The 27846-nt window shown below is 43.0% G+C and overlaps 2 protein-coding genes across 4 annotated transcripts in view; one reads left to right on the top strand and one right to left on the bottom strand.

Annotated features, from left to right (window-relative positions):
* The first annotated feature begins 49 nt into the window (after nucleotides 1-49).
* Nucleotides 50-25448, top strand: LOC139764514 (protein croquemort-like). 2 transcript variants are annotated; one of them, XM_071691202.1, is made up of 12 exons: nucleotides 50-520; nucleotides 7514-7779; nucleotides 9958-10115; nucleotides 12773-12917; nucleotides 14386-14511; nucleotides 15662-15787; nucleotides 18437-18506; nucleotides 18865-19006; nucleotides 19544-19692; nucleotides 21577-21725; nucleotides 22535-22632; nucleotides 24669-25448. In XM_071691202.1, the coding sequence occupies exons 1-12, from the start codon at nucleotides 478-480 to the stop codon at nucleotides 24892-24894; spliced, it is 1698 nt and encodes a 565-aa protein (XP_071547303.1). In that variant the 5' UTR covers nucleotides 50-477; the 3' UTR covers nucleotides 24895-25448. The 2 variants fall into 2 exon arrangements, with proteins under 2 accessions (XP_071547303.1, XP_071547402.1); XM_071691301.1 differs by lacking the exon at nucleotides 50-520 and adding an exon at nucleotides 5707-5843.
* LOC139764399 (uncharacterized) overlaps nucleotides 25412-27846 on the bottom strand; it is a 32045-nt gene continuing 29610 nt past the window's right edge. For both annotated transcript variants that reach the window (XM_071690989.1, XM_071691069.1), the window contains one exon: nucleotides 25412-27730. In XM_071690989.1, coding sequence (XP_071547090.1) covers nucleotides 27139-27730 — 592 coding nt within the window. In that variant the 3' untranslated portion in view covers nucleotides 25412-27138. The remainder of the gene's footprint in view (nucleotides 27731-27846) is intronic.

Here is a 27846-nt window from a genome sequence, read left to right as displayed (position 1 = left end):
ATCCTGCCCCCACCCCGTCCCCTGGTCCCAGCACCGTCCCCCGGCCCTCACACCGTCCTCAGCCCTGCGCAACAGTTGTGGTGGCGAGGTGTCACGTGCGGGTTGTATTCTAATATTTTACACCGTTTTCGCGATCATTTCTCCCCGAACAGGACACCTAGACTGCGTTCCTCTTTGTACCGTGAAGATTATAAAAGTGGACTTGCTGAAATGGACTCAGTTGCATCCAAACTAACGTGAATTAAGTTCGTTACAGCTCAAGACGAAATCTCTTTCTGTTGCTGGTGTAATGAGCCGAACCACAACCAAGCTGGCGTATCAGCGTAGTTAGTGATGCTACACCAGGTCAGTGTGGATCTGCCGACCGGTTGGTGAATGAGTGATCACCCCGGCTTCTGGACGACCATCCACCGCCTACCTTGTGGCTCACACGCTAGCTAGCTCCCACTACCCCACGCTGCTGACCCATTCGACAGGATGTCGACGGACGGCGACAGGAACGACGTACGACATGATGGCGGTACGTGTGTGAATGTTCGAGTCACGACGGGTCATGACCATCAGGTTAGTTTTAATACCACACAGTATCATCGCAGGACTAATTCCTGGCCAATGATATTAGAGATCTGGATACATTCAAATCAGCAGAGATCTGGTTAGCAGTAGGTCATCACAACCTGGCCGCTACAGGTCAGCCTCACCACCAGAGCAGGGTCCCGCCAACACTTGCAACGCCTCATGATCATCTTAGTTCTGTTGGGGCATTTGAAATACCCCTGCAACAGGTCAGTGAAGTCAAGGTAATGAAGTGGAATACCAAGTAATATTAACGTGAAGTTCATATTCATTATACCAGTGCCATTGAGGCATTGTTGTGATCGCCATCGTCCCCATGCTTGTCGTCAACGTTATGTTTTCGTTCACCAGCGTCCGCGTCGCTATGGTTTCCCCAGTTTGTTTACGCCGCCGGGCTCCCAGTAACACCGTCTGTCTGGTGGACTACACCATGATGATCGCTGAAGCTTTGTCTACTGACAGACTTTCATGTTTTTCCAGTTCATAACTGATGGATGAGTGGGTCAGGGGTAGAAAGTTAACTCTAGTGAAAAGTAAATATGAGCGGCTTGAAGTTAGAAGTGGTGTGCTGCAGAGGTTGGATTTAGTACAGTGACTTTCATATCTATCTAAACAATGTAAACATTGGTGAAGGCAGAAATGATACTGGAATTCACACATGATTCAAAGTTGGATGCATCGTCAAAAGTTTTCAGAATGGCTTTCAGATACGCTAGTCATGTGGGCGGACAGATAGTGAGCGAAATCTTGGGGTTAAGAAAAACAAGTTTCTTCATGAGAGCAGAAGTCATTATTGAATCCAGCGAGTGGATTGACAACAGCAAGTGGATAGATGACAAAATGTAGAATTAAGTTTCACATTAGAGGTTACTAACAAAAGTCTTGACATGGCACAGATCGGGTTCTATCTCGATGATTAGGATATTGACCGACTGTCAGTACACAGCGTAGTCCAGCCTTTGGTTGGTTAGATGACACAGGTGGTGTGTCACATGGATCATTTTTGAGACCGGTTCTCTTTCATAAACATTAATGATATGGGCTGCATTATAAGATCGAAAATCGCGAACGACAATAAGTTGTAAAGCAAATTTACGACAGAAATTGGTCGTTTGCTGCTTCAAATTGAATTAAACATACTTTCTTCCACTATCACAAAGCCTCGTCAGAACTCAGTGATATTTTGTTGTTTGAATTAATTTATATTCAGTTGTACGACTATACTAAGAAAGATTAGGTCGGTGTAATTTTTGTCAGTGACCTAAGATTTTTTTTTAGGCAATGTATACAGGCCAGACACAAAGAAAACAAAGTATGATCAAATCAAGTGTGATTTGAAAGAACGTAATTTGTAAGTGTAAAGAGGTGATCTGTTAAGTGTATTAACTACTATGTAAGACCTCGCTAGCGTAATCATGTCTGGTCACCTAACTTCAGCATCTCTGATCTTGTCACCTCACATCAGCACTTCGCCTCAGACCTGGTCACGTCATATAGAGCAAATAAACTCATTTCGGAGGATTGAAGAGTTTGGATTACGAGAACAGGCTGAAGGAGTCGAGACATGAAGGAGAGTGTTTAAAGAGTAATATGATTAGAATCAAGAGAAGTGACGCGATTCAGATTTTTTTCGCTTATCATTGTCGCCAGGATTACAGGGTGATCGTCGAGGACTCGCGATAAAATAGGTTAGAAAGGAACATTGTTGGAATGACTTGTCAGAGAGTGTGATTGACGTGAGGACTTTGGAGGTTTTCAAAAAGAATGCGTCTGGATCATTTTGTGGAAGAAAGGGAACTTTAATGGTCAGCTAAAATGCCAGGCCATTATACCCAAGAGTTATAACGTCATCTTCAAGAGGTTTTAAGAATATTTTCGGCTTCCAGATATTCCTTCACAAGCCCCAGATGACCCGAGTCATGTAGGCGTATGTTTCGTTCTCATGATTTCGAATCCGTCCGAGATTTTCGTAGACACATGTCCACAGAGTGCGGTTAGATAGCAGCAACACTCACAGGAAAGCTAGTAACACCTGTATCTGAGCGAGTCAGTGGTGCAGTGGGTCTCCGCCACGCTCTGTCTCTCTCTCTCTCTATGTCGCACTGGAAATTACGTGATATTGATCCGCACCTGAGGACCGGCAGTCTGTCTCACAAGATCCGTGCCAAATATCATGGCTAGGGACTGGTCGAGCAATGCTACATGGACCTGTGCCAGGCAGTATGACAAGGGTTTGTGCCAGGCAGTATGATAAGGGTAATACCAGGAAATATGACAAAGTATGACAAGAGCCCTTGCCAAGTATACCTGGCGAATCTAACATGAACATCATCGAAGACTTACTCAATAACAGTGCGAGGGCCTCACACAATTGGATATCAATTCCATTTTTTTTCAGAGATCAATAATGGGGAACTTTTCTTCTTGGTAACTTTGACCCCCCTATTGAATGCCGGTTGCTAAGGTCAAAGGTCAGAACAAAAGTCATGATCCACCCTATATTTTTCAAGTTATTAACTGAACTAATCCTAATTCATGGTGATGCTTGGTTTGGGTCGCTGTCCTGACACAAGATATTTTGATCCACAACGATAACATTACTGTTGGACTCTATTGCGGGACTCTCTCTCTCTCTCTCTCTCTCTCTCTCTCTCTCTCTCTCTCTCTCTCTCTCTCTCTCTCTCTCTCTCTCTCGGGGAAGTACCTGGGCATCTGTAAGCTTCCTTGTAAATAGGAATCTGGGGGTTTATACCTGCGCATCGCTTCAACATCTTAAATATACGTGGCCCAACTCTTCGAATCCTTGCCACTTACCATCAGGAACAGCATGGGATGCACGGTAAACAAGTTCAAGAGTGCATCGGACCAGTGCCTTACAAAGGGTACCAGACCAGCCAGGCTGTGGATGCTATTTGGGCCTCAGGGTTACGGCTTCCAACATCTTGGTTGACCAAAGACCCATTGCAGCAGCCTGGGCCCAGACCGAACTGTAGGGTTTAAGAACTCTGAAGACTTCACAAGGTATTCACAAGGTAATGTGCAATGTGTACTGCTCCTTCTTCTCTCACCCGATCTGCATCTCGTCTCGACACAACTTCCTCAACAGACTCAGGCTTAGGACAGGATATCTCAGTGGGGCAGACGAAATCTGGTGAAGTTTAACACCTCCCAAGACCCAGTTTCTACCCATCTCTCTATTGAAACTTCCTCATAACTTTCCTCTCTCCTAAGACGGTTCTGTAATTCCACCTCTTGACTCAAAAACATACTTGGTATTACTGTAACACCCAGTCTTTCTTGTAAGCCCAACACTACGGGAATAGCTAAATCTGTCTCTAAGCAAGTGGATGTCCTGTTTAGATGTCGAAATTTCTTTTCTTCTGAACAGTTGTTCTGTTTATACAAAGGATTGACCCGCCCTCATATGGAGTACTGCTCTCGCATCTGAGGTAGTTCTAGCTCTGCATTCTTACTTGACGGAGTTGGGTCGAAAGCGATCAGACTTAAAAACTCTCCTAAGCTAACTTCAAAACTTGACTCATTTGACCTACGCCACAGTGTTGGTTCACCTTCCTTCTTATACAGGTATCACTTTGGATTTTACTGACAAGAGCTGGCTGGCTTCTTGTGTGCCTTCACCATGAACTACATCACGCAATATTCTACAAGCTTCTACATCACATGATTATTGTGTGGCCGTTGGCAGCTCGAGGGTGGGCTTTTCTGATAACTGTTTCTTTCCTAACACATCGAAGCTTTTTGGAACTCTCTACCCTCTCATGCCTCACCCAATAACTATGACCTGGCACTTTTCAAAACACAGGTTTTCCTCCTCATTTTGTCCCGTCATTAACCTCTCAATTTTTCAATCAAGGCACAGACTTGATGTGGGATTTTGTTTGTGACTGGAGCCTCCAGCATGAAAAAAAAAAAAAAAAAAAAGGAATGTGGTCATGGTGGGATTCAAGAAAAGAAGAAAAACCGTGAGTCAGGGTGGGCGTATCAGAGGGGAAGACAGGGGGTACTGGTGAAGCCGGCCCAACAACAGCAGGTGTGGGGAAGAGATTGTAAGGCCATAGTTTATCAATGCCTGCTAATACGATAATTATTTCACTAGGTAGATAATGATAATTGCTATCAGTGTACCAAAAGTCCTAACATGTTTTCTTTCCTTTGCTGAGACTCTCTCTCTCTCTCTCTCTCTCTCTCTCTCTCTCTCTCTCTCTCTCTCTCTCTCTCTCTCTCTCTCTCTCTCTATCTATCTATCTATCTATCTAGAGAGAGAGAGAGAGAGAGAGAGAGAGAGAGAGAGATGACGATCACACTTGTCCTTGATGATAGTATGAAGGTGAAATCGCACTTCAGTAGTTCATACAATTCTATTTAACGTAATTTTTCTATACATGTGGCGCGTCATGTTTCGTGGAGACAATCCACCTCATCAGGTGCCAGTACTGGCACCTGATGAGGTGGATTGTCCCCACAAAACCCGATATGGTATACAGGGAGCGAAGTGCTGTCAATGAACTGATCAAAAGCAAGTGGCGCGGCCAGGGTAAACCATGGAAACGTCTGTGGGGCCTGGTTGTGGATAGAAGGGTGTGGTTTCGGTACATAACACATAACAGCTAGAGAATGTGACCTTTTAGTTGTCTGCTGTTATCGCTAACACGGGGGACGGCAATCAATCTGGATTATATATATATATATATATATATATATATATATATATATATATATATATATGTATATACACATGTATATATATACACATGTGTATGGGGGTGGGTTGGGCCATTTCTTTCGTCTGTTTCCTTGCGCTACCTCGCAAACGCGGGAGACAGCAAAAAAAAAAAAAAAATATATATATATATATATATATATATATATATATATATATATATATATATTCAAGTTAATCTATTTATCCATCCATTTGTCTCATCTATTCATTTATGAACATCGGACTAGGTATTTGGAAAGCGTAGTATTATGTACGCCTCAACACCGACATGGTATAGTAACTGTGAGCACAAAGGTCGTTCATATCGCACAACCGCTCACTCAGTCGTCCGGCTTCCTCCGCCATTCCACATGCGCATGCGCGGGAACACATGATGTGTGGGGCAGATTTCAAAATCCTAGCTAGTTACATGACAGATATAGAGCCGAGGATACCAAGGCTTTATACACGGACCAAGAATAGCCAACCTTAGGCTTGGTGCCCATTAGACTGCATGTGAACAGCAGTTCTGTGTTTGTAACTGGTGAGCATCCTGTACATTCTATTAGCTTTTTTTTTTTTTACTTCAAGAATTGTTTGCGCCTGATGAGGCGGATTGTCTCCGTGAAACATGTAGTGCAGCATGTATGAAAAGTGCACGTTACATATGATTATCTGAACAACCGCATTGTGATTTCGCCTTCATACCTATCACGAACTAGCGTGATCATCATATCATATATATATATATATATATATATATATATATATATATATATATATATATATATATATATATATATATACCCATTTTATCGACCAACCTTCAGGGTTGGATGAGCAATTTGGTTGACTGGACCGACTGCCGCAACCATGATCCGAACACACACACACTAGCTAGCACGTCTTCATCGGGAGATCGTTCAGCATGTCACTGGCTGAGAACCGTCCGCTGATATATTGTCATGCAAGTCAAAGTCAGCGTCCTGAGCTAGTCAGTTTTTCAGCTAGTCGTTGTTTCAAAGTCTCCCACTGCAAGGTTTTCTCAGGGAGTTGTACAGTGCATTGTTGGATATTCACCCGTATTGTCGAAACTAACATATATATAATATATATATGTATGTATGTATATATTATTTTTATTATGCTTTATCGCTGTCTCCCGTGTTAGCGAGGTTGAGCAAGGAAACAGACGAAAGAATGGCCCAACCCACCTACATACACATGTGTATACATAAACGCCCACACATGCACATATACATACCTATACATTTCAACGTACGCATACATATACATACACAGGCATATACATATATACACATGTACATATTCATACTTGCTGCCTTCATCCATTTCGTCGCCACCCCGCCACACATAAGATACAGATATTAACAGCAAATAGTAATCGAACACGGGCCTCTGTGTTGTAGTGGTTCGAATCTTGGGTTCGGCCCCACCCAGGTGTTCATCCTCTCCTTTGGGCTAGTCGATATATGGATATCTGGCTTAGGCGCGGGTGTGTGTTTGTGTATTCACATACGAATAAAAACATGATAAATATATCCAAGGTCGAGACGAGGCAATATGAGTGTATAACTCTCTCCACGTAACTCAAATGATTATATGATCATCACACATGGGCCTTTGCGGTTTAGTGGTTTAATAAAGTTATCAACTATGAAACACAACAGTACAGCCCGAGTTCTGACCACAATGGGTTTGAGTCCTGGGCGCGACTGTCGGGCCACACCCTGCCCATGTGTAATTACAACTAAGCCCATACGGGTATTGTCAAAAAATAGGTATCGTATCTGGCTAGGCTGGGATGTGTGATTATTATGTGTGTTACGGGGAGAGTTATACGCTCGCGTTACCCCCATCTCTTAAAGTTGTATATATCTAACATGTCTTTATTCCTGTAACTGTGTACACACCTGTCTAATGTGTGGGAGTGTACACATATAGGAGTAGTCATGGTAAAAGTATATATATACAAAGTTAAGAGAGGGCGCAACACGAGCGTAAACTTTCTCCTTATAACACACACGGGTCGGAATGTAGAGACCTCTCCCTTTAACATACAAACTAATTACAAATGGTATAATTCACACAACGCGCACGCCATCTCACGGCGGCTGTACCAAATTGGTAGTTGCCATGTAAGAAATTTGGCCAGGTGTTTACCTTCTTACCTTTTTTTTTTTCTTCCTGAAGAAAGTGATGCGTACGCAGCCAGGGACGACAAGGAGAGGCACCGACAACAAGGATCGGGCGACCCAGGGAACGACAACGCGGCGGTGGGCACTGAGCAAGATCGTCTCCTGCCGAACAAAAATCTGATTTGGAAGGAGATGGAGAAGCTGCGGTTTATGACTCGCTGCCAGGTAGTCTTGCTGGTGCTGGCGTTGCTGGTGCTAGTGTTCAGTGTGGTCATGTTGGCGGGCTGTTACTACGCCCTCATACATTCCATCATGCAGTCGGTGAGTGAGGTGCAGCAGTTGCGATAACGCATGTGTGTGACTGGGTGTATGTAATCTGGAAACACGTTGTTTTAATGTAGTATTTAAGTGGTTAGATTAGAGCTTATCAGGGTATTCGTACGTTTTAGCTTCACACAAAAACAAGCTTTGGATATGAGTGATTTTGCTGGGGAATTATATGTAATTTAGAGAATAGAATAGATCTCTGAATTTTAAGGTACTGAATAAGGAAACAGTGGAAACTAACGCGGAAAATAAGAGGTTACGTGAAATGCTGCTAGACAATCAGCGAATCGAATGTCAACAAACAGACTACAGACCGAGCGGATGTTCCACCGCCCAACCTCTTGATAAGTTACCATTTCTCGTGGTCCCCATTGGCTAACCTCATCTCGGCATGATATATTTCGTGCGTAAGGAGCGTACATTCTGCCGTAAAAAGTTAATGAGGCGAAGGAACCACTTTCAGGGGTATAACACTTGCCTGTGACTACTACACCTTATTTAGCAGTCAGGGTCATGTGGTTGGTTTCCTTGAGTCTGTTGTGCGAAATACTCCGTAGTGATATCTCATTTTAGATAAAGGCTACAGTATATTCGTAAGATGTTTTGCAGATGCAGGTCATAAAGCTTTCCGCAGCATGTGTTCAGCTGCTGGTATTCTGACTTTTTGAGTTCTTTATGGAAGTAAGACTCCGACCGAGGTGGAAGAAACCTGCTTAGCTTATATCATGAAGAGGCGCGAGCAGCAATAGGGTAACAGTGTAGAAGAGTGGGAAGAAGAAAGGGGATAAGCATTGCAATCATTTGATACTACTCTTGGCTTTCATTTCTCTTTTGCTAGTAATATGGTTTGTTTAGCGTTGTCAAGTTATTAATCTTTATTATTATCACATTACTTTATTACGAAATTGTTGATAAAGATTCCCATTGAAGTTTTCTCAAAAGTTCGATAAAAGGAATCTTACATTTCCATGCAAAATAAGATTAAATGAGGTCAGGTTGGATTTTAGCCATAAAGAATTAACAACATACCGATCCTAGCCTAATGTTGGTGGTTTGGTACTTATAAGTGTAGCTCACTATTGCTATTACCTCTTATTATTGAATAATTGTGTTCTGTAGTATCAATATTGTCTGTAGAGACTAAAATATGTACCTCCATGGTGCAGCGGTTAGCTGTAGTGACCATGATGCATTCACATGCAAGCATGAGGTCGGACGACCTGCACAGGTTCGAATCCTGACCACGACGGTTGGTCCACAATCCAACAAGCTGTAAGAAAAAAGTTGCAAAGCATGAAATAGAGGATCGTATTTCACTGAAAGGTGTTTAAGGCGATAAGGTTTGTGTATACCATGGAAAATGGGAGTTTGATAAATTGAAAAGTAGGCAGTGCACTTGTAAGATATTAACAGAACCAATAAAGAATACACCTAACTTCACTTAGTAGTTGAAATGTTGACAAATATACGGACATTTTATTTATCTTCCGGGAATCGTGCTTTGTCATGAGTTAGTGGTGCAGTTTAGTAAGCTTGACTGGTGAATTTCGACTACATTATTATAAAGCAAGATAAATCTTGACTGCAAAGGATGTTAGGTAAAGAATTTAGAGGTTTTAATCTTTCTTTTCATATGTATTACCTTTTTTTAAATACATGTTTTCCCGATACTCTATTGTCGTTCAGTGAACTGCGATGCTTCATATCATACCCGCAGGTAATTCAGCAACCACAGAGAAATATAAAAAGTGTTTATAGCGTAAATAGCTATTTCCCAAAGTTACGAACAGTTCATCCTGAAGCACTTCGACATATAATCAAATAAGGTGACACTGGAAAGCGTTGATAAAATTATCAAGATCTATTTGTTGTCTATGTAATGTATTGGCTGGTCTTCGCTTCTTCCATATTCTATCTCGTGCCACTTTCGCTGTTATGTTTCCTCTGTACGCCCATTCATTTTTACGCCACCACCCTCCTGTATTCTGCTGATGCGTTCTCTCTTAACCACTACGTTTGACTTCTCTCTCACCACCCTGTCAGGTGCCCACACACTATGCTTCCCAGTCTGTTCTCCTCTGTACCCACTCCGCGCTGCATGATGATGCTCTCAAGAAATGGAAAACTAACTTTTTAAAACTTATGGAAACATTCTGTTCGTCTCTTGTACAGCACATGGAGATCCGCGAGGGATCGGAGGCCTACGAGATGTGGAAGGCTACCCCGGTGCCTCTTCTCCTGAAGCTGTACCTCTTCAACCTCACCAATGCTGAAGACTTCAAGAATGGTCAAAAGCCCATCCTGCAGGAGTGCGGTCCCTACGTCTGGAGGTGGGTCTTAGGAGAAGCGGGAGAGGAGTATATTGAAAGTACAAGGGAAAGCCAGATAACAGAAGACAAGGTGGTGTAAAACGAGGTTATCTGCTGGAAGAGAACAATAGCGTTAGAATTTCTTGATCTGTGTAGATGGAACCAAGATTGTGACGCAGAAAGGAAGTCAGAGAATGGCACTGTGTGAACGGGAGAATCGAGAAAGGCAGTGTGTAGGGAGATGGCAGCGTATAGCGATCTTGGATTGGCTGTGTATTGAGATAAGGGAGTCAAGGAGAGGCAGTATAAGTTAGGATCAGGGCAGTGTGCCTAAGGTTAGAGAAAACCGTCTGTGCGGTAGCCAGGGAGATGCGGTATGTGCGGGGGAGGGTCAGGGAGGAACATTGTTTAGGGGTTAGGGTAAAGCAGCGTGTGGAGAGTCCAGGATTTGCCAAATGTTGTAGGGGCAGTATGTTGGAGTCAGGGATGAACAGTGTCATGGGGACAAGGAGTAGTATTGTATTGAGGGTCAGGGAGGAGCAATGTGGGGGATCAGGGAAAAGTAGTGTAAAGGGGATTAAGGAAGATAAGTGTGTGGGTATCAGGGAGTAGTGTGCAGCGGGCAGGGAAGTGCAGTATGTGGGAGATCAGGGACAAGCAGTGTGCAGGCGGGTCAGGGAAGAGTAGTGTGTGGGATTCAGGGAGGAGCACTGGAATTACCTAATACCCATTTGTAATGACCTATTTGTACTGTCTGGGGAGGGTTTTACACCTGTGGGGCCACATCCCATGAACATATTCTAGTATCATACAACTTAGATTTGTGTATGCTGCCTGCATTAATCGACCGTGTCATTCATTCTGTTCCATTCATTCACCACTCGTATGTTATGAAAGTGCTGCTTCACATATTTTTTTTTAACGTTTCTTCCTTGATTTTGTTATTACCCATGGTTGCTATGTTCATACGTCTCTCAAAGAACTGTTCAGTGTCCACTTCATTCATCTTTTATAAAACTTCAGGGTTTTAATTAGATCACCCATCACTCCTTTCTCTTCTAAGGCCACGAACAGATTAAATAGCCAAGGTGACAATATACACCCTTGATGTAGACCCATCATCTCTAAAAACCACTCGCCTTCCTCTCTTCCTACCCATTGATGCAAATCCCATCATCACTGACAATTACTCATCCTCCTCCCTTTCTACCCACACACACACATACTTTCCTGGCAGGCAGTCCTCGCTCCATTCAGTGACTTTCTTTTCACTCCATACTAACTAGTCCCTCCCACAGAGCACCTTTCTGTCACCCGACCCACTCTCGCTGCAGGTTTATGAAGACCATATACAAAGATCTCTCTTCCTTGAAGTATTTTTCACATAGATATTTAAAGGCTAATACCTGGTCCACATATCTTAATTCTTAAAGCCACATTGCTCCCTAGTCTTGTTCTGTGCATCCCATCTTTCTAGGTATACTCAGCAGACTTGCACATCCGTAATTCGAGCATTCACTTTCCCACCTTGCCCTGTATAAGGACACTGAGTGTATCATGCCATATACATGTACTATCCATGCTCTTCACTGTTAGCCCCATTTGCCATGTTGTTCCCTTTCCTCCAAAATATTTCCTTGTACTACTTTTCAACAATAATTTCTAGCCCCATCTTTCATTTGCCATCTTTTTCAGCAGCTGCACTCCTACAGACCTACTGCTACTGTCTCTCATACTCTTTCCTGTCACTCGCACTCCTTCCTTACAAATAACGTCCACATAACTCTTATGTCTTTGATGATAATGATAATAATAACAATGATAATAAGAATAGTAATGATATTAATAATGATAGAATAATAACTGATATAATAATGATGATGATGATAATGATAATAATAATGATAGTAATGATAATGGTTTATCAAATCAGTTGCGTGTGAAACGTCTGGGGTAAACCATGGAAAGGTCTGCGGGGCCTGGATGTGGATAGGGAGCTATTGTTTCGTTGCATTGTTACACATGACAGCTGGAGACTGTGAATGAATGTGGCCTTCTTGTCTGTTTTCCTGGTACTACCTCGCTGAGGCAGGGGGTAGCGATGCTGTTACCTGTGGGGCTGGTAACGCTAGAATGGATGAAGGCAAGCATTAATATGCACATGTTTATGACTCATAGGAATGTTTATATATATATATATATATATATATATATATATATATATATATATATATATATATATATATATGTGTGTGTGTGTATAAGAGTGGATGAACCATTCTTCGTCTGTTTCCTGGCACTACCTCGCTGACGCGGGAAACTGCGATCAAGTGTGTGTGTGTGTTTTGTTCTAAGAACCAATTTGTCTAATGATATTCTCTAGCCCATTTTTCATATCCAACTATAATCACTCGCGGTTCTGGTTCAAAGCTGGTGTCTGTACCGAACACCATCTCATATTCGTGGTTCCCAGTGCTTCACACTGGCTTGGTCGTACCATATCGATAGCTGGAAGTATCGTGTTTCTCCCGTGGATCTCTGTGAGACTGGTTGCGCGTTATGTTAACACTAATACCAGTTTGTAAATCAGCAGACCCCTAGATGAACCTCACGAATACCTTCACACTCCCACAACCTCGTCACCTACGTAATGGCCACTGGATCTTGACCTCCGGCAGGGAGTACCACGAGAAGCAGAACGTGACCTTTCACCCTAACAACACCGTGACCTACTACCAGCAGCGGTGGTGGATCTGGGACGAGACCCTCTCCGGCAATAACTCCCAGTATGACACCATCGTCACCGTGAACACCATCCCTGTGGTGAGTCGGGGTACTAGCTGCTGGGGGAAGGTTTTATTGTTTTTTCCTTTACCCAAAAGTTTACAAAAATCTGACACTTCGACAAGGTAGTAGGAATCTTTGAGTTGTAGTCGAGAGTTTTTTGAGGTGTAACCTAAGTCAACGTCTGAGTCTTCATTATATCCAGGCCTTGGAAGTCTTTGTTATGAGAAGGTTCGGCAAGAGGACTGTGCCATCTATGTTACATGTTATATAAATGACATTTATTTGGGGGAAATTAACATTATCTGAAAAATCGTTTATCTTGAATTATCATGAAAAGACGACCCGTCACCACTGCTAACGTCACCCACGACCGTACCTCATCCCATCCGACTGTTCACGCAGTCGCGATTCTCCAGCCAAAGGTCCACCTGTGCTGCTCCTCACATAACCAGTGACTCGCATTGCACAACAGCACCCGTGGCGAGGCCATTGATGCTCTGCTACTCTTACTTTCCCTCCTCCTGTCCTGATGCCAGTCGTTGTTCTTTGGTTATCAGAAAGTGAATGGATTAGGCTCGGTAAGGGTTTTGTACAATAAACCTAACTGATAATCTGTGGACTTTGTCCTTGCATAGTTGATTGGGCAAATCGAATTCTAAGAAGCATTCTACAGTTTGTATATCTGTGATCAGCATGGTGAGACAACAGTCGAACTATACACAAAACTTACACTTTTAAAAAAGTAACCTGCACTGTTGGGGTCTCTTCTACTGATTGGCATCAGATTATCCCAATGCTTTTAAAGGTGCAAGTTGTTGACACATAGGTATTAGATCTCCTAAAGTGAGGTTCTCGTTCACAGGAGTAGTGTATAGAATTCTCAAGGGGTTTGGCACCTCGTATATTTCTATCACAGTTTCAGAGATAGATTCTCAAATCAAAGATTGATAAGAACACGTCAAAACATGCAGTTGATAATGAAGGAAAAGGTCACCCTGACGAAGTGTCTTTGTTCGTAAAAACCAAGATAACTAGAGCTGACATGTGTTTCCGCTTGGACTCCATAGTAAGGCCGAAGGTCGTATGGTTCATGTCAGTATGGTTCTGTGTCTTGTCCAAATGAGTCACACGGTGCACCTCCCAGCTCAGTCTCCAGCCAGGAAACGTGTGGGAAGCAGCTATGAAACCTTTGTTCTCACAACATACTGGTACAACTTGCAGCAGGATCAAGATTGTGTTGTAAGTGTAAAAAGCTTTTAATGTTTAGAGACGGAAGTAACCCCTTGAGCACGATGGTACGACCGTGGGGGGAAGAGTGTACGATACGACGCTGGTATGATATCCTGTGCTTTTATCATACACTTTAGGGGTTGGTCATAAGCCACACTATCAAACCTACTGGTCGTAGCGCCGTGCTTGAGGGATAATAAGTACAGTAACATCAGGTTTACTCATTTTCAGGAGGCATGACTTAACGTTAAATCTTGTATTACTCTTTCCACAGACTGTGGCATGGGCTGTGCGGAACCACTCCATGTACCTTACGGCAATCAACGAAGTGTTTCACTTGCTTGATGAGCGTGCGATTATCAATGGCACCGTGAGCGAGATCATATTTACTGGAGTAGAGGTAGGTCAGCTTGAGAGGTGTGGAGGGGAAACATAGGGAAGCTCTGAGGATGAGACAAGTGGGGATTTTGAGGAAGGAGGTGGCAGCTGGGTTGGTGCAGAACGAAAGATGGCTAAATTAGATGAAGAAGAAATGATGGGAGGGTCGGATGGAGCGATAAGAGAGATGAAATTGTGTAACGGAGAAGAAAAATGTTTGTTGGGTAATATATATAGATGCCGGAGAGATTTGGTGGGGATGATGAGTGGATGTGTAGATAGTTGAAAGAAATAAGTAGGCAATTTTGACAAGTCCAGATGGTTGAAGGAAGAGACTGGCGAATTGGAACGATATGGTATATGGGGGTCGACGTGCTGTCAATGGATTGAACCAGCGAATGTGAAACGTCCGGGGTAAACCATGGAAAGATCTATGGTTCCTGGTTGTGTAGAGGGAGCCCTGTTTCGGTGCATTTCACATGACAGCTAGGGAATGGATGTGAGCGGATGTGGCCTTTCCTCTTCTTCTTCTCCTGTTCCTGGCGCTACTTCGCTAACGCGGGAAACCGCGATAAAGTATAAAAAAAAAAGTCTAATGATAGTGCGAATGTAGAAGCGATATTCGAAGCTTTATGAAGGAGCTGCAAACGGTAGAGCGGGGTAGGGATAGTGGCAAACATCAGCAACCTAACTTTGTTCTCTCGTAGGTTGGGATGCCACGGTGAAGCTCTACTGGAAAGGTGTTTGTCTTGTTCCTTTGTGAACGTCTCTCTTCCTGAGATCTTTATCTACCTTTTCCCTGTAGCTCTACCCTTCCCCTGTCGCTCTTCCCCTTCCTATGTCGCCCTGCCCTTCTCCCGTCTCCCTGCCTTTCCCATGTTGCCTTGCCCTTCCCACAATAGCCTGCCCTTTCCCTGTCGCTCTGCCTTTTCCTTGTTGTTCCCCCTGATCCTGCTTTTCAGAAGACATCCACACATCTTTGTGGTATGGGGCGCCGCACCTCCCCATGACGACTACCTTGCAACCCGGACGAATGAAGCATTTGGTCCGAACTGCTTCGTACAATGTGACTTTCCCGGGTGTGTGGTTGAAGAACTTTAACATACCCTCCTCTAGTCTGGCTCTGCAGCACTTGTCTGGCAGGTGATGAAGTACGTGTCTTCCCTCTTCAGGACCCGCTGCTGGACTGGATACAAAGGGAGGTGGTGGCGGACAACGGCACCTTCCACTTCCTCTCGCCGCTGCTGGGTGCCGCTGATGGACTTGCAAGCTATGATAAGTTTGCTTGGTTCTACCGGGTATGTGACCTATAGTTTTGAGCCCTCTGTTTTTCTGCTATTATTATTATTATTATTATTAGTATTATTATTATTATTATTATTTATTTATTACTATTACTTAAAAAAAAGGAAAACAGAAATGGCATGAGTAACCCACACCTACGCTGGTTAAAAACTTTGGTTTACCCCCACCAGAGCAAGACAACCGTAAGAAGCACAGCCAGGCTAAAATGACTTTATTCAAACATTCTAACATATCACTTCTTTCAGTCGTCACACACAACTGAATATCTCGCAGTACTCCAGTTTTGCTTCTGAATTAAGAGTACTCAAGTAATCTTGAAGACAGAATAGGATCCCCATGTAACAGATAATCTCTGAGCATGAAACACTTGTTGAAGAAAACTGTGGAGGAACATTTGCATCAGAATAGCTGGTAATTAATCCATCTTGACGGAGATTTAATCTCTATGAAAATTCAGCCATCCTTGATCTGAATGCTCACTTCCTGATGGTGTTTTCAACCGTTAGCTAGGCCTCAGAGTATGCTGATGGGTAATTTGTTGTTACATAATTAAAGATGACTTGAAAGTTACCATCTTATTACTCGACCCACTTGCTGCCAGAAACATGTTCGAGAGTTGACTTACGATGACCTGAGAGAAAGTTCTCTTATTATGTCCTAAATCATCATGATAAATTCAGTAAGGAAGTGTTGATGCTTTGACTGAAGTTAAGAAAAAAAGGTACAGGATGGAAGCTGAATTGTTCTTACAGGAAGATTTGGGGTAATTAGAATTTTTGGGTTTATGTAGATCCCTCTCTTCGATTCATGCAATCATGAGGGCTTCAGAATTGACCCTTGAAGATCACAAGCTTCTTAAACGACAATAAGTAGCTTTAGTTATCAGGGAGAGAAAGCAAGGTAGTTACGATCAAGGTAAGAAAACATCTGATCGATCCTTCAAGAGGATTTTTAAGATGTTTTTTAGAAAGATGATTTATACATTTCTTTTCGAGGTTCAGTAACTGGTAGCCTCGAGGTGGGTGATGTATCTATGGTGCAATAGGATATTTGCTGATTTGCCTCTTCCCTCGCGATATTCGTCGAAACATCTGAGAGGGTCGTCAACGTCGAAGAAGGAAATGACTTGAGAGTATGACTTTTGGATTCTTTATGTTTAGATATTTTCCACGCGTTGAGAGGAAAGTTTGGAGAATGCTTAACCGACAATACAATTTTTGATGTTCGCCGTTTAATTTGCGTCAGCGTCTTGGAGTATTTTACCAGTCTCTTTCTTGACAATAGGAAGAGAGCCAAAACCACTGTTTTTCATGTAAGTGTTTTACAAGAGTTCTTTTCCATGGTCGCTGACATTGTATATAGTCCCGTGTGGAATAGAGTTATATCTTTATATAAGGAACTTTCTGGACAATATTGTTCCAACATGATCCTGAAGTCGCCTCTCTTCCTTAAAGCTTTTGGATCAAGAATGAGGAGCTAATGAATTCATGAGTTTAAGTCATCAGAATCTACAGGAAGGTGAAATGCATATTTGGGGTAAAGTTTTCCAAATCCAGAGTTTGGGGGGAAAATAAGACCTTTAAAGTAAGAATAAGCCTGTTCTAATACAGTACTGGAAAACACCTCTTAAGGAATATTTTTCTCTATGTCCAGTTCAGACCGTCAAAAGATTTTCTTGGTCTCATAGAAAATTACTTGGAACATGTATTCGTTCTTCGAGGCTTGTTCAGCAAGGATCATTTCTGGTTGGGTCAGAAAGGTGGTTCTCCTTTTACAATCAGGGCTGTTTTCTAGAGCACATAATGTCTTTCTTAAGAAGCTTTTCATTGGTTGAGACCATCAGAACGGGTCTTTGGTATTCGACAAATGAATCTGACGTGTGTTTGTGGCTATCCCAAGCAGCCAAAGGTCAACTGTGTACTGTGCCTCCCTGTTTATTTAGCTGTACCTCACCCATGTGCTTATCCAACGTTAGAAAATATCATCCATCCATCCCACCCTGATCTTAAGCTCTTTTATGATTAGTGAATTAGTAACCATCATGACATCCCAGTTCTGTAATACTTGTATTACCTCAACTGCGTATTATCACCCGAATGTCTGCATTATTCCAGTAAACTGTTACTTGTCTATAATCATTTAGTCACCAGCAGCTAGCGACTGAATGTGGGTGGGGCTATGTATGGCCCAGCTTCACCTCTGTGACCTGACTTCTTAGGCTTAGATGAGTTGCTGTATGATCATTGAGTCCTGTGAATGAGAGTCTGATGACCTTATATCTTAAAACAGTCGACAATAAACCCTCGTGGAAACCCCTCATTTTGTGGGAAGACTATTTCCAAACCCCCACCGAGAAAGTACTTTCTCGGATCCTTATAGGCGCAATAAACAGTATGAAAATGTCTCTTCATCCTTTAAAACCTAAAATGTTATTTCGAAACCATATTTTCTATCTATGAATATATTTGTAATTTATTATTTTCCATGTTCGTAAGGAAAGACACCCCATTCATCCTAGACAGTCAGAACGTTAGGACTTGATCATCTACACCCCGTTCATCCTAGACATTCAAAACGTTAGGACGTGATCATCTACACTTCCATCTTCAGACTATGGTAATAAGTTTGTTTTTTTCTTGCAGCGCAACTTGTCAGTAGAATATGATGGGCTGTACAACATGATGACTGGGGTCGACACATTGGCTAAGCTCGGTAAGATGTAACACATAGACACCTGGCGGCCAAGTTCAGTTACTTTAACTGGGCCAACTTGTCTATATGTCTGGCAAGTGTTCGCCTCAAGCTGTTGCACGACTATAGACACAAGTTACAGTCTCGAAGTACTGCTACAACTTTAAGTTCTTGTTATCCAGAAGAATGAGTTTGCTTCCGATAACACAGCATTTCTTTCTCTGTTTGATATGACAATTCTGTGCACTACATCACGAAGAATGTCCAAATATTTAAGTTATTCATAAAACTTAGGAGATATTATGTGTTTTCGCTTTACTTTGCGTTTGAAACGTGTCGTGTAATGATTGTCATCGCTAAAACCTCTCTTTCACGGCAGGTGACATAGACTGGTGGAACTACAAGCAGGAGACGCCCTTCTTCGCACCTCCCTGTAACCGTGTGGCAGGGTCGGCGGGCGAGCTCTTCCCTCCCCACCTGAGCAAGAACCACCTCATCTTCTTCAGTTCTGACCTTTGCATGTATGTGACCAATGTCAGTGTGTAGATAGCCAGTGTGTGTGTGTGTGTGTGTGAGTATGTATGTTCTCTCTCGGGGTGCAAGTATGGACGTGTGGGTGTCAGTTTGTGGATGTTTGGGATGTCAGAAGTATGAAGTGTTAGACTGAGGAGGCACGTGGAATGTAAGTCAGTGAGCTTGTGGAAGGACAGTTATTGGTTGTAAAGTGCCACCCTGTAGGCATCATGGAGTGTCAGCTTGTACAGTGTGAGATACAGTAACACTGAATATACAGAGTGTCCCAAAATAATGTACTCACTTTTTGACACTTTATAACTAACTCGCTGAATTTTTTTCTTTTCTCAGATCTGAAAAAAAAATCGGTGAGTTATGGAGTATCAAAAAGTGAATACATTTTTGGGGACACTCTGTATATATGTCGACAATTTTCCATCTACGAGATGTAATATTCTCGGCTTCCATTCCATTCATCCATTAAACACAGATACACTTGATCGTTTCTCTTCCCCCTTAACCCTCACCCATTCCTTTCCTTCCAGGAGCATAAAGCTGTTCTACAAGGAGGAGACGAGGGGTATAGATGATTTGCCCGGCTACCGCTACTGGGGTACCAACCACACTTTCACCAACGGCAGTGTTATTCCTGGCAACGAGTGCTACTGTGTCAAGGGGACTTGTGCCCCCACAGGTGAGGAACGCAGGCTTTTCTTCACATGGGAGAGAGACACGCCCGTAGCCTCCACAGGGTAGGAACACACACGTGTCCTCGCAGTCGTGGACCTCGCTGTGCATGACCCCCCCCCCCCACACACACACACACAGGTGACACGGGAATTTTTGCTTTCACGAATGAAGTACAGTTTTGCATGCCCCTTGGCTGAGAAACACTCGCACCTTCCTTGACAGCTGAAATATACTGATCCGCGACACAAGACACACACGCACACACACACACACACACACACGTATCCACAAAGGAACCACCTACACTTACTATCATGAGTGACTTTTCCACTCTTGTCCTCACAAGTGAGACATGAACACTGGCCTCCACGAGTGAGACATGCACACTTGCTTTTCACAGAAACGCTCGCACTTGCGCCCCACACATACCTTATGTGTTCACCCACTAAGGTTAATTTCGGAACATTTCTACCATATTTGATGAGGTACACACTTACTCCACCACAGGTGATCAAACTGCATATTGTCACGGGTGAGACACACACATACCCACAGGTGTAGCAGATGAGTGAACTAACTGACTCTTGTTCTACATAAATGAGGCACACGCACACCTGTATATGTGAGACACACTCCAACCACCATAGAGTAGACACACCTATCCCTCACAGAGGACATGTAGAGAATGTACCTACAGATGAGAGGCTCATGGCTGTCCCCTCAACACCTGGGTAGCCCGCACAACCCCTTGCTGGACCACAAGTATGCCCGTTGTCAATCTCCAAGCTCTACCAGAACTTTAGTAAGTCAAGGAAAATTAGATACTGAGATTTGCACGAGCGTATGCATTTTGAATGATTCTAATGGTACGTGGAATAGTGTAGTGTTCTGACATCAGTAAGGAGGGTGATGCACAGTTAGACCTTTCATTGTGCAAGCTTTCAGAAAAGTTGGTTGCCCCGTGCGCGAAAATGAAAAATAATATGAAATTCCAAAATGATATTTCTCTTCACATAATATCTCTATAACGTATATGATTGAAGATATTACTCATATAAGTAGTACGCCTTCCCCTATATTGATGTGTGGGAGGGCGGAGGTAAAGATGTCGTACTAGCGGGAAACAGCGAACAAGTATAAAAGCTGTGTAAAATATATGTTTAGTTAGCGTTGCCAGACTCCGCCTGCATGTGGTTATACCGTGAGCATGAAGTCGCTCTGGGCAAGGCTGTACCATCGTCAGTGTAGGGGAAGGTGTAGTCTTCTCAAACGCCTTCCGGCTGTAAAGGAGGCCATCATTTCCGTTTTTTAAGTGAACCATAGCTCTGAAGCCCCATCCATATACTGGGTCCCGAGACTGTATGTCAATTCCACACCATTCATTAACGGAGAGATTTACTCGAACATCACTTTTGATCATGCCCGTCCTTTGCTGCATTTATAAGATAGTTCAAATGCTCATCAGTTCACTGTTGCCAGCGCTTACTGATCTGCGAATTGTTTAGTTGCAAAACCTGAAATTTATGAGTCTTAAGCTTCCTTAAAAGTGTTTCACCCATTGAGTACAATTGTACGACCCATGGGCATGATGGCCTTGGACTTTGATCTAACCCTTAAGGGTCTGGTTAACACAGTCGACACACTGTCGTGATCACTACAGCATGTGACTGATATGTCTTCAGTGCAACCGATTCAAACTAGATTTAGATCAGATAGACACTGCACTATCTAGTGATTGTTAAGTGGTTAATATGGCTTCTGGCACTTGCCATTGATATTGTCTCTAGATCTTGTGTCACCCGTCTCCCGCGGAAACGAAATCGACTAAAGAATCTCGTATTGGTCACATATATCGTATCTTTCCACGTTCTCTTGTGTCCCACTCCAGGTCTCCTGAACGCTGAGTCCTGCAGGATGGGTGCCCCAGCCTTCATCTCCTTCCCTCACTTCCTGAACGCCGATCCCTACCTACTGGATGGCGTCACCGGCTTGGCTCCTGACGAAGAGAAACATTCCTTCTTTTTTGACCTTATCCCGGTGAGATCTCTTTATGCACGACACGGGTGATGGTAGTTAATGCCGTGACGTGGCGTGGAATAGTGTTCTGTGGCCATTTTCTGTATTATGTTTGTTCCCTTAGCACGAAGGTATGAAACCTGAGCATGATGGCACGTCCTTTGGTATGATCAAGTGGGCCATTACGCCCATGGGTCATGCTCTTGTGTCCCGAGATAGTACCATCATGCTCGAGGAGAATATTTATCTTTCAGAAAATGTGAAGCAACTGGTATGGATCTAATTAGCATGTGATAATGTTATGGTGCTGGGGGAACCATCAGCAGCACAGTTGAGTTTCAGAGGATCATAGTTAGTGTTTTCCTGAGGGATGATGTCCACTGATACGGTAAGGTTGTGTCACAAATGTCAGCTCTATCAGGAGTTCATTGGATGTCCTTCATACTGTCAGATGACCGCACCATTTTAAGACAAGCTATTTTTCATGACGTAACCAGAACTCTGCATTCTGACAGAGTTCCTCATTCTTGAAATCAGTATGGGCTTTTACTAGTCAAGCCCTACATTTCCTCTTTTCACCTGACATTAAATGAGAAAGTTTCTCGAACTTTCTGAGAAGATTCATCAGTACAGTACAGTGTGTCTCATGCTATGGAGAGACCATGGTCATAAAAAAGTAGTAATGTTTGTCTTTTATATGGTTTTTCATTCTGAAATGTACGTTACTTATAACTGACAAACTGAAAATCCTTTTTCCTTTGGCATGTGATACTGTATGGGTGGTGTTGATGAGACTGTATGGGTGTTAATGACGTGATGATGCCCTGCAGGAGATTGGTGTACCCCTGAGGGTGGCGGCCAGGGTGCAGATTAACATGAAAGTGCAGCCATACCCCGGCCATGGGATGCTGCACCTAGACAAGATAGAGTAAGTAGACGTTCTTCCTTTGTCTGTATCATTCATTCATTAATGAAACTGGATCTTCCCTCAGGTGTTGTGATCTTTAACTAGTTAACCAGTTGAGGTTAATACCGATCTATATATTCCACTTGTGTACTTAAAAAGAAAAGCAGAAGCGAGAAAAATCCTGTCAGTGTTGTGTCTCACGAAATCGGTGAAATTATTTTGTCATGCAGTTTGGTGTCCCTGTTCTTGTTCTCTTCATTTCTGACACATATCCACTTTGTAAACTTTTCCTCACTCATTCTCTCCATATGTTCAACCCATTTCAGTACACCCTCTTCACCTCCCACAACCACACCCTTATTTTTATAATCATACCTCTCTCTTACCCCTTTCATTACTCGATCAAACCTTCCACACACCACATTGCCCCCAAACATTTCTTCTGCAAAGCATTATATGTAGCCCATGCCTCACGCCCATGTAATATTGTTGAAACTACTATACCTTCAAACATATCCAGTGTATCATTTAGGTCTGAGTGACTGTAGCTAAGAAATGTCTTTGCACAGTATAGCTCATTATTACGGTTACCACTACCTAAAGTTAGATATGTTGAAATTGGGACTATGATGGTACAAGCTTATACTAGAACGGTTCGATCCTTTGGTGTGATGAGTTCGGCAGACTGGCGCTCCCATAGGTCATATCATCACACTCGGTGGGTTAAGCAGTTCTGGTACATCACACGTGACGTGATACACATATCACTATGCTGTACTTTATTTCAGCTCGGTCGTCGCCTCCGACCACAGGACTTGCACAGTAAATTAAGAGTATCAAATCAATCAGGATATACATCCCGTAGTAAAAACATCCCCGAGTCTTTAACTTGGGCCCTCATTTCCCTACCCTAACAGTGTAGTACATTACGTTTCTCTATTATAAAGTCTCTTGATGTCTCCCTCTAGTCCATTAGGCGTCAATAAAGTCTGACTTTAAATTCTTTTGAGGTGCTGGTATTTATTACATGTTGCGGACGACTGTTCCATTCATATGCAAATCTCTAGCTGAAAAAAAAAAATCTCATGTCGACTGAATCTTCCTATGTATAATTTCATTATATTTTTTTCTTAGCCGATTTTGATGGTTTGAAGAGGGCCGTGTTGTCAATTCATTCTCTACCTGATGGAATCTTGAACGTTTATTGTATCTCTTCTTAACCTCCTCTTCCGCAGTGACTGTAGCATCAAAATCTTTAACTTCTACTCATAGCTTTTGATTTAGAGCCTAATAACAGCGTTGATGCCTCTGCCTTGGTCATTTCCCAAATCAACAACGTCCTTTATGTGGTGTGGTGACCAAGCTTGTACAGTCACCGAGGTGTGGACTGTTTATATAATATCCTGAATCCTTTTCTATCTATTCAGCTGAAAGTTTGCATTACTTATTTTGTATCTGTTTTCCGGAAGGTAACTTTCCTGCCTTGCTCTGTTAATTTCATGGGGCTCGTAAACATGCCAATGTCCTACTCCTCTCCAACTTCACCCAGCGTACTTTTTGCTTCTACCAATGACCGATTATTCGTATTTCTCATTTACCTTCCTTGTCCATCCTTTTGCATTCTCCCACATGGAATTTCAAAAGCAAGTTCTTGGGCAACTGCTTAACTTTTATAAGTCTTACTGGTGCAAGACATTTTATTGTGATTTAAATGCCATTCCAGATTCTGGTGTCATATGCAAACGTTTTCGGATGACATTTCACAGTTTAAGGTGTTTCCATAAATTGAAACAAAATAGGTCCCAAAACACATTCTTACGGCTCTCTGTTGTCTATCCTGGTCTAATCTCTCATCTCTCTGTTAAGAAAGCTCTCAATCCCGTTGAATGCTCTGTCCTGAACATCATATGCTTTGTTTCCGATGTAGCCTTCTGTATGGGACAATCGAAGGCGTTTTAAGTACTCTGGAAACACTTTAACACTGTGCAATAGTAACTCTTGCCTGATAAAGCCATTATATCATAGCCACAACAGTGTAAACCTTCTCTCTGTTGCAGCATCTTGGGAGAAGTACCGGAGGTGTTCCTGCCGATGTTGTGGTTCGAGATCCTGGCGGAGGTGACTCCAGACATGGCATCCCGGCTCAGCGTGGTCACCTTTCTCCAGTCGCGCGCCATCTACGTCTTTTGGTGGACTCTGGTCGCTGTGGCACTGCTGACTTTGATTGTGGTGGTAGGCTTCCACTGCTGGCGGACTCGCAGAGGTTATGAGGTGCTGAACTAATGATATACATCAGCCAGGGGCTGCCAGGGAGTTGGTCTTGGCCTAGCAGTGTCAGTGTTACCAGAACTTAACATTTAACACCTGGTGCTTCACACTGGAGTAACGCACATGGTCTGCCGCTGACTGTAAAGTGATGCATGATATTAGCTATGTCATTTGTTGTGTACGAATTATCATTAGGAAGAGTCATCTGATGAAGTACGTGTTGTGTCTGTGTCATTGTTATGTGGAACTTTATCATTTTCACGGTTATAGCAAAAAATTCTGATATTTACATGTTGGTTGATGTACTCATAGTTTTTATATTTATAGTTTGGGTAATTTCTTACTTTACGTAAATTCAATTTGTAGTTATAATTGTTCCAACATCACAGCTACCAAATAATACGTAAAAAAAAAAAAAAGATTAGACTGAGGCTGGTGTCAGTGGTGTTGGCCGCCTTATATCCTCACAGTATATGACCTTCATAAAAAAAAATGAAAAAAAAAGACTATCAGATTGGGTAATAAATGAAAGTTGCCAAAATATACAGTCTATTAAAAGATTTTTACAAGATTGAGTTTTGTTATTCTGAAGAATTACACCACAGGGAGCTGAGCTGTGTCACCTTCAGTTCCTCCAGTAAGGTGTGGATGAAGGGAAGCAAGTCGTAGGGCTCCGCTCCACACCCTCAACGATTACCATGAAAGCCTCCTGTGTCAACCATGAGGAACCGTCATAACAGTTAGTGACCAGATTTAATGTTCTTCCTTCTTTCCCTCCTCACTCAGCTCTTGGGTTATCCTGGTGAAATGGGAAAAGATTTCTTACGGTAGATAACGGACACACAATTACCCCACTAATTTGGAATGTTATCATTGTTCCTTTGAGAACTTGACCTTCGTATGAACATGACAAGCAAAGCCGTGACATGATATAACGGTTATGTTCTGCAGATAATGGTATCCTAATCAGCGCTGACGAGCTGGCAAACACTTTTCACTTATAACGTACTGCGAAAATGATGCTTGAGATGGCACTTTAACCAATCATTAATGGTCGCTCTTCCTGTATCTTTCTCGTAACTTAACGTTTTATGACGGTGGAAGGTGACATGTTCAAAAACCTGTCTGGTATTTGAGTCGTGGAATCCACAGATCTGTGATGTTTCTCTTCAGGATCACTTGGCGAAAAGATCATCATCTGACCAGGACTAACACATCCGTAACATGTGAAAGCTCATATACAGCCTGCCAGTGACTGAATGTGGCACATGTACGAGTTCTGCCACACTAATTCTGGTACGTTTAAATACATCGAATCTGGCTTATTTAGATGCATCGAATCTGGCTTATATTTAGGTATGACAGACATCTCGTTCATCACCGCTTGTAACCAAACAAGGCGGAACACTTGACTGAGTCAGGAACATGATCAGATGTATGAGGTATGACACCAGGAGGTAATGAAGCTTGGTACCTCGCTGAACATATCAGATGTGGCAGATCAACTGTCTGTTTAACATCAGATTAGCACATCGCCTGGAGATGTTGATTTGACCATACCTTGATGCACTAAACCTGGATACCTCGCCTGGATACACGGTACTTGACACTGCACCGGGAAAATTCTGGGTTGGCTCATAACTGTTCTCAAGCCATATTCCAGTAGTGGTGTCGGCTGCCGAGGCCGGCAGGGTGTTGGCAGCCGAGCCCGGCTGTGGTAGCGCTGGCAGTGTTGACTCGTGAGCAACTAGACGCCTGAACTGGCACAAACATGAGTAGACCGCTAAGGTAAAGATTCGTGGACTTCCCCTGGGGAATGGTACATTATACATCCACCAGACAGGTCGAGGCAGATCATCATATATCAGTTCGTACCTATTATTGCTCTTCATTGGCTCTATCTCACTTTACGTGATCATGTAAGTAATCCATGCAATTCTTCTCGCCGTTATCTGAGAGCAGTTTCCGTCTCGTGCAAGGACTGTGAAAATTCTCAGTTTGCCAGAACTTAGTGAGGCCGTTGGCATTGATGATGTACGATGTTTTGTTGTCATAAGCGTCCAATCGTTCAAAGATGAGGCTATTCTTTACTTACGTTGGTGAGTACTTAAGTTGCCACCAGGATTCAAATTATTAAATATTTGGGGCATCTTTAGATGGTTTGTGTAATCAAACTGAAAACATGTATTTCATTATTATTTCCTTACCACTGCAAAGCCAGTGCGTCAACTCGTCAAATGCGGAGCTTCAGTGAATCTCCTAGAGATCCATACCGAAGGTAACTTGATACACTGCCGCCTCCTCACGTCGAACTGTGGACAAAATCCTATTTCGGAAGCCAGAGCTCTCGTTCCGTTTCATGTTTCCGGCCTCCATCAGGTAGGTGAAGCCGTCCAGCCCTAGGACGACACGCCCTAACCGGAGGGCAGGAGTTTCACCTATATCTCGTACAGCCACAGAGAGAATGGAACGACCATTTGGGTCTTGATCTATTATCAAATCACCTTGTTTGATGCGGCCCACTGCTGGAGCAAGTCCAAGCCTTCCTGTTGCTACGGCGACGTCTTGGAAGCTTACTTTCACCACTGTCGAGGTCGCTGGGTTTCCTGATGTACCCATGGCCACGTGAGACGCAGTCAGTTGTGTGTAATGTCTGCCTCCCATCATAAGCAGCTTCTCCACCATCAAGAGGGAGTATTCCGAGGGTGTAAAGCCATTCTGACGCAGAGCTCCGGGGGACATGACGGCAAACCGGAGTCGCTTCTTGAGGTACTCCTTCCAGTGGTCTTCATCTGGCACCACGATTAAGGTTATGTCCACGTCTCTGTGGTTGGTGACATGTATGAAGTACCTGCATGACAAGAGATACGACCAGTACAGTCACGCTGTCTGCATAACAGATGATTACAGGAAAAAAAATGAGAGTTGAGAAAAAGTTCTGAATTGGAAGAAGTTATTGCTGAACCC

The sequence above is a fragment of the Panulirus ornatus genome, chromosome 1 (assembly GCF_036320965.1).
Source record: "Panulirus ornatus isolate Po-2019 chromosome 1, ASM3632096v1, whole genome shotgun sequence".
In the NCBI taxonomy this organism is placed as follows: Eukaryota; Metazoa; Arthropoda; class Malacostraca; order Decapoda; family Palinuridae; genus Panulirus; species Panulirus ornatus.
The sequence above is the reverse complement of the archived record's forward strand: the minus strand, read 5'-3'. Positions and strand labels throughout refer to the sequence as shown.

Excerpts from the sequence above, each read along its gene's own strand:
- LOC139764514 (XM_071691202.1), top strand. The coding sequence starts at position 478 with ATGTCGACGGACGGCGACAGGAACGACGTACGACATGATGGCG. Across the intron at positions 521-7,513 it reads CGACGTACGACATGATGGCG|AAAGTGATGCGTACGCAGCC; the intron begins GTACGTGTGTGA and ends TTCTTCCTGAAG. Across the intron at positions 10,116-12,772 it reads TGCGGTCCCTACGTCTGGAG|GGAGTACCACGAGAAGCAGA; the intron begins GTGGGTCTTAGG and ends GACCTCCGGCAG.